Source organism: Aulonocara sp. 'chitande type north' Nkhata Bay, linkage group LG12 (assembly GCF_057382095.1).
Source record: "Aulonocara sp. 'chitande type north' Nkhata Bay isolate Kocher_YH1m ecotype deep benthic linkage group LG12, A_spYH_male_GT1.1, whole genome shotgun sequence".
NCBI classification, from domain to species: domain Eukaryota; kingdom Metazoa; phylum Chordata; class Actinopteri; order Cichliformes; family Cichlidae; genus Aulonocara; species Aulonocara sp. 'chitande type north' Nkhata Bay.
Genome location: NC_141355.1, coordinates 6,809,836 through 6,817,323, shown reverse-complemented (window position 1 = coordinate 6,817,323; position 7,488 = coordinate 6,809,836). Strand labels below are relative to the sequence as shown.

The window sequence follows — 7,488 nt, the reverse complement described above, 5'->3', positions numbered from 1 at the left end:
AGCGGCTTTTCGACGTACTCCAAGGATTTTGAGGAGCGTTCTGAAACCATGGGGGACGGGCTGAAAGTTCGCACTGGACTCATGGAAGTCAGCATAAAGGGCATCTAAGGTATTTGTACCTATCAAGATCTGCTCTACATAGAACGCGGAAGTGTTAGTGCAAGTAGTCCATTTCAGTAAAACGGAGTGAGTTTAAACAGTTGGCGTTCGAGAAACGGTAAATCTGTTAAATCCGACTGTTTTCTTCCAGTGTCGCTGCTTTCGGACTGACGAAATAAAGAAATGGTGAAAATATCTGTTCTGAAGGTGGAGAACCCATCGTGTCTCTGGGGTGCCATTTGGGGTCTCAGCGGCGATGTGGAGACTTCAGAACATTACAAAAAGCTACATTTTCAGATGAACCTCTTCTACCGCGACACCACGCAGGACGTGTGCACGCTAAAGCCTACGTCGTTGGAGGAAGGACGGGTGTATGTGGTGTACTGGGCGGTAAAGAAGTCGTGGTTTCGGGCCGTGGTGGAGTCGATCTTCGTGGACTCGGTTTCCTGTCAAGCTTGTTGCTTTCTGGTCGACCACGGAGAGAAAGTCGTCGTCCCCTCAGAGCAGATCCGGTTGGCAATGGAAAACTTCCTTCAGCTGCCTTTCTGGGTGCAAAAGTTCCACCTGGCGGGAATCAAACCAACAACCCTGCGAGTGTCTCTGCTTGAGGAGAAGGCAGAGCTCAAACCGTCAGCTCGGTGGGACAGCTCTGCCACGCTCTTCCTGCACAAGCTGCTGCAAGCATCGACCCTAAAGGAGGCCGTGCTGCTTGAACCTGAGTCAGACTCTACCCCTATCAAGCTTTACGTGACTGTTGGTGACATCAAGATCTGTGTGAATGACGACTTGGTGGCGAAGAGGTTTGCCTACTACAGCACAAAATCAGGCGATGGCCTGGAGGAGGGAGACCGACTTCCTGTGATGCTGTCCTACAGCATCTTAACCCAGAGCGTCTCCCCCAAGCCGACAGCACAAACCCAACCGCCTCCCGATCAGCAGAGTCTGGTTGAAGCTGGGGGGGCAGCTGATTGGCTTACAGCTCCTTCCCTGCTTCCTCAGATTGTACAACACAAGCTGGTGAAGGCTGGAGGTGAACATCGGTCAGTGGTCACAAAACAACAGCTGTCTCCAAACAGCCAGTCAGGGAGCGGCTCAGACGCAGCTGAGAGCAGCTCGTCAGACGACGCAGACTCGTCTCTGGCTGCAGCCCTCACAAAAAACCATCAGCTGTTCAGGTTTCTACAGTTTATGAAGCCGGGCAGCAGTTCCGAGCTGGCAGCTCCCCAGGAAGCTGAGGTGTTGCCTCTGATGAGTGAGAAACCAGGAGCTGAGAATCTTCAGAGCTGTCAGGCTGAATCTTTGGTGGATGAAGAGGCAAGCAGCTCCAGCACATCTGTCGCCTCGGCTCCAGCAGAGGAGACCCAGCGCAGTGAGAAGGACTGGGCCTGTGCACGCCTGTTGGAGTTGTTGAATCCACAGGCTCTGAACCCCGATCCTGACGCCCAAGACGCTGTGGTTTCTCCCCTCGACCCCTGCCGGAGTGGGATTCTGGTGCACGCTACCTTCCCAGCAGAGCCGTGGATCAGTGTGAATGACCCCGCCATCGCAGACACCCTCTGCTGGGTAAACAAGAATACGCCCTGAGTTTGTCATCAGGATCTTTAACATGCTAGGAAACGAGAGTTTAGTGACCTGAACATTCAGGTGTAATTGTAAATGTTGTGAAAGTGGTTTCGTTATTAACAACACAGCATCAGATTCAATTTCAAATTTGAAATGTTCTCAGAAATGGTTCAGAAATACAAATAAAGTTGTTGTTAATTTAAAAAAAAAAAAAAAAAAAAAAAAAGATCTGCTCTCGCACCTCGGCTCGCAGAGGGGGGATAACTAATGCTAGGGTATTAACACTAATATCCGAACCCACAAAGTTCTTGGGAAAGGTGATTGAGAGTTCCACATAACCTAGATAAGGGACAGATTGGCCGTTTGCACACTCTACGTCTAGGAGATCGCCCAACGGGTTTATAGGCAAGTCTGAGAGATGCTTCTCATAAAAACTCTGAGGCACGGTTGTCACTTGTGACCCTGTATCAAGAAGACAGTTCGTTTCTCTGCCAGCGATGTTGACAGTAGCAGAAGTTTTGGTTCCGACCAAACCCTTTGGGAGGTGTATAGACGGCGCTTTTGACTGAACTTCCTTTGAAAAGGCACGTTGTGGCTTGGGACGAGAATTGTCTCCGGCAGCCCCCACTTGTCCCACACTGGAGGCTGGGATTAGTTTAAAGGCGGCTCCTCACTGGCCCTAGTTGATGCTTCCCAACTAGATTGCCTTTCTTTCAGCTGTTTTCTCTTCGTGGCCACTAAGGATGGATTTGGTTCGTTTTCACATGATGAGGCAATATGACCGTCCTCACCACAGTGAAAGCAGTACCAAGGACGCGGCTTTGCGTTGGCTTTTGCAAAGTTCTGTGTGGTCGAAGCCTTCCTTTTCGTGGGGTAGACTTCGACTTTGGCATTAACTGTGTGGCACTTTGACTTTGAGTGCTTGGGCTGATTTTGCTTTTGGCTTTCTATTTTCCAACTGTTAAGTTGTGCACTCAAATCAGCAATTTGTTTCTTTAACACATCGAGGTCAGACTCACAGCTACTTGCTGTTTGTACATTTGACATGGCCCAGTGCTTTGGATTACTAGGGCCAGGTTTGCTCTGACCAAGATGTTGTCTCATACGACGGACTTTTGAGGCTTGCTTGTCCTCTTCCGTGCGTAGAAGCAAGAGTAGCTCAGAGAACAAAGGTGGGCTCTCTTTTCTTTGTCCTAGCTGGAGGTCACTGATGAGACTGTCCTCCCAACAGCCACGAAGAAATTGCTTTAACAATTGCTTGTCAAAATCCGACACATCGACACCTCCTCGTCGCATTGCTTTGGTCAAACAGACATGTAACCTTTGCAAATAGGCTGATGGTCTTTCTCCTTCATTCTGTAGTGTGTTCATGAATCGCGCATAGAGCTCGTCGCCATCTTCGACGGCTCCAAACGCAGAATCGAGTACTCTCAGGTACTCAGAGGGTCTAGCATTTGGACCTAAATGCTTAGTGGCGTCTGTGGCAGGCGACAGAAGACTGTCAAGTATCCTCTGTGTGCAGTTCAAGTCAGAAACGGCTGGATCACTCATGAGGACTTCAACACTTGTGCGCCAGGCGTCGTAATCAGCTTCACTGTTAGGGCGGGGAATGCGCCCAGAGAAAGCTCTAATCCTACTCGGCATGGGCGAGTGTGAAGAAACTTCACTACTGCGCACCACATGTTCAACTACCACCCGCCGGACATTGGGCGGGTTAAGCTCAAGTGTGGGATGGAACTGGGTCGGTGAGTCAAGATCGATCAGGTTTTGATTTAAGATTGGAATCGAATCCGTAGACTGTGAGAAATCGGCAGCAGGTTGGCTGGGGGAATGGTCACCCTGTGCATGCAACCTTGTCTCGCCTCTGTTAACAGGGGGAGAAACTGTAGGCTGAGAGGATAGAGGGGGCGCGTTTAAGTTAGCTAGCCCCTCTTTGGGCATGTTTTCTAGCGAGTGGCCACTAAGATTGGCCATTTCAGACAGTTGTCTCATGTATGCTCTGGTGACATTCCTTGCATTTGCTGCATACACCTCAGTTAAACTCCTAATCTCAAACGTGACTTCAGGCTGAGCAGAACTTTGGATAGTCTGTGGCAAAAGGGGATTCAAAGTATCCATTGCACTGGCATGATTGAACTCAGCTATCATCTGCCTGTGAAATTCAGAATGCGGATCATCTATACGGATGTGGCGGCTAACTGAACCGTTTTTCCCCAGGTAAATAGCTACTTCTTCATCGAGGTCGCTGTTAGTAAGCCCTTTTATGATTACTGCGTTAGGGATTTTAATTGCATATAAATGTTAACACTTACTTGCATTTTCACAGATTTCATTACAATTAGCAACAGTTAATCAGCTGGAGGGTTATTTCCAACCGCTCACACTCACTTTTGTTCACATTTATGGAATGTACAGAGTCCGTGAACCCAAGTCCTTATAACAACCCACCCGCGAGTCCAGAGGGATGTATGTGAAGAAGGGGGACTACTAGTACAAAATGGCGTTATGTGTTTCTGTTTTGTTGCATCTGGCCTACCACACTCTGATGTGCAGGACAGAACAAAGTCAATTGGTCCTTCAACGCCATCAATTTCAGGATCCGTTGGAATGCACCAGGAAGATACAAACCAAAGAAACAAAAAAACAAAACCAAACAACAACAAAAAAACTTGACCTGTCAACGACAGTGTCATGGGACATATTAAGTTCCTCATAAAATCACAATTCACACATTCGCTTCAACTACTGGGTTTCAGTAAATTGAACAAAGTTTCCTACAGAACATTCCTAAACAATTATCATTAAACACTGGAAAATTTTACTTGCAAGGCATTCATGAAACACCGATAAATAATGAACAAGTAAAATACTTTGCTCACCGATCTCAGAATTAGAAAGACGGAGCAGCGCGAGATGGCGCACGACCGATGAAATGGCGTCGTCTCTAACTCCCGACCTTTCTCGACTAAGCAATGTAAAAAGAACCAGCTAATTACTCGTCTTAGCAATATACAAACAATAAAATAGTTTTAGTAAACGGTGAATGCTAACTCTCCGCTTATATTACTCTTTTTCATACCTTGTCTCAATAATTCGCCGTGTCTCGTTTCCTCACTAGCTTGCTCATGGAAGGTTTGCTAGCGAAAAAGAGAGAAGAGAAAAATCTGTGTCCTCCTAGGCAGGGGCGGCAGGCGGAGCCTGTACCACGTTTCAGCAGCTCATTGGCCTAGAGTAACACGTGTCTAAACCAGAACAGTTAACTCCTTAACTGCTGCACCTATGGTTTATTCATTATAAATGAAGTGTGCTGCTTAGATTAATGATTCTTTTCTCATTCTGGCATATTTTATCTAAGCCATACTCAAATGTGGGTTACATACACAACACGGGGCGGTTCAATTACAAACACAAGTCTAACTTAAGTTTCACACTGTTTTTTGTTAGAAAACAATCACATTGTTACATGCTTAATTTACACAAAATGTCAGAAATCTGCACTGTCGTGAACATAAATTTAATCTATTTTTTTCATGATTTGTTGGATTAACCCACTGAGGTCTGAAATACAACCGGTCTTTTTTTTACTCCTTTAGAGTTTACGTTTGTATTTCACCCTCAAATTGTTTCATTTTATTTTTTCCCCCTTGCCTTCTTTAGTATCATTCTTTTCAGCAAGCAACTTAATTTAGTTGTTTTTTCACTGACATACTGCATTAGTATTACTGATCTGAAATCACACAAAGAACTTAAAATCCTGGTAGTATTTTTTTTTTTATTGTACAAAAACACACAGACATGTTGAGTAATTTTTTATAACTTGAAATGCAAATATAAATTGTACATTTTGTAATAATATAATTTATCTAAAAATGCAACCAATACATCTGCCGGGTTTTTTTTAATTTTATTTTGTACAACAACTTAAAAATATTACTAAAACTAAAATGAGAGAACAATCAGGTGTCACAAATTATGTGTGCCAGTAAAAAAAATGTTTTCCCACCAAAAGACAGAGGAGAACACCACAAAGATAAACCAGCAGGCTTGACAACAGGAGATGTATCACTCCACTGGTTTTCTACTTAGTGAGAGTGTTTACATTGCAAATGTGCCTTTGTGACATTCATTAGTGCCCTCACTGACACACAAAACGACTACACAACAGAACGACTACACAAGACAACACAACACACTAATTATGTAGCCGCTAAACTGGTGGACCTAAATCTGTCTGTATACATACAAGCAGAAAGGGGAGTGAGTGGGTCAGCGCTCAGAGCACAGAAATTTAGCTGGCTTCAAACACACCATTTATTTTCAGGATAAAACACGGTCAGAACCCCAAATACAAGCTAAAATCCCCGTATACAATAAAAATAGTGTTTACAACCCGCTAAAAACCCGGCCGGCAGGAATGATTAAACACTAAAAACACAAAGCTAAATGAATGTTTTTCCCTATGCTAAAAACTCCCCCCCCCCCCAAATTCTCCTGAGCTGAAAGAGACAGGAGAGGAACTCCTCTTCCGGGATGGGGAATCTCGCCAGCAGAAGACCAGGGAGGAGGCTCCTATCTCCACCTGACTGTGCGCGATCGTGCAGTCCAGCCACTCTCCACACCCGCGCACGGCCTCCCTCGTAGCTCCGCCCTGAAACAACAGACACGGGCCAGCAACGTTGTCGGCGCAGCCGCTGTTACCCTTCCCCGGCAAAGCTACGCCTAGCGCCCAACAGTGGGAAAGCGATACTCACAGATGCAGGCAGAGGCGTACCCCTGCCCTACTGTGGATTTCACGCGTCGCCTCCCACGGTGGCTATTCTGTCCGTCGGGACTGGATCGCCGGGTTATGCTGGCCGATCGCCGAATGTCTCGTGGCGCCCCACAGTCAGGCCGGAGGTCCTTCTTTTCATATGCTGGCTTGCACACGTTTTGTTTCCAGCTCTTCACTTTTCGTGTGTCTCTCTTTCAGTCTTTGCGCTCACTATCTCCCTTAAGTCAGTTTGGCGGCTGATAGGCCACCTCGGGGAACGCCCCCACCTCACAGGTGCCTACAATTGTCCGCTTAATCCACAGTGGAATAAAAAAAAAGCATATTGTTCAATCAACACTAAACACACACTATAAATATGGGGATAAAATCATGCAATAGGAATATCAATAAACAAACATGCAATATCACTATTACAATAAAATCATGCAAATAAAATCGACACTATGTACCAACACAGTCTGATCCAAAACAAAATATAAAAACACAATTTTCCACTGTGTGACAAGTATACACGCCACACTAAACGTCACAAATCTCCCACATCTAAAAACTCTCTCTCTCACTCGCTCGCTCTGTCTCGCTGCCATTACTGTCACTCCCAAAACTTTCCCCTCTTCCTAAACAACCAAATACCACATGTTGATTTTTTTTTTTTAATTGGTTGACCAATCACCAATCACTTCAAATCCTGTCTCCCCCCCACCCTGGACCCCCACCAATTCGCATACCGCCAGAACAGGAGCACAGAGGATGCAGTCTCCATCGCACTGCACTCTGTCCTCTCACACCTGGACAACAACAACACCTACGCCAGAATGCTGTTTATAGACTTCAGTTCAGCATTCAATACAATCCACCCCTCACAACTCATCAGGAAACTGACAGACCTGGGCATCAGTTCCCTCATCTGCAAATGGTTAATGGACTTCCTGACCAACCGCCCCCAACATGTCCGGCTGGATAACCGATGCTCATCTACAATCACAATGAACACCGGTGTACCACAAGGCTGTGTGATGAGCCCTTTCCTCTACTCCCTCTTCACCCACGACTGC

General features: G+C 46.1%; 1 protein-coding gene across 1 annotated transcript; it reads left to right on the top strand.

Moving 5' to 3' along the window:
* The first annotated feature begins 201 nt into the window (after window positions 1–201).
* On the top strand, window positions 202–1,848 carry LOC147316826 (uncharacterized). The gene has a single exon (XM_086312830.1). It carries the CDS (start codon window positions 283–285, stop codon window positions 1,681–1,683), a length of 1,401 nt encoding a protein of 466 aa, XP_086168956.1. The 5' UTR covers window positions 202–282; the 3' UTR covers window positions 1,684–1,848.
* The last annotated feature ends 5,640 nt before the right edge of the window (window positions 1,849–7,488 follow it).

What these genes read in the sequence shown, in the direction of transcription:
- LOC147316826 (XM_086312830.1), top strand. Translation starts at nt 283, where the DNA reads ATGGTGAAAATATCTGTTCTGAAGGTGGAGAACCCATCGTGTCTCTGG.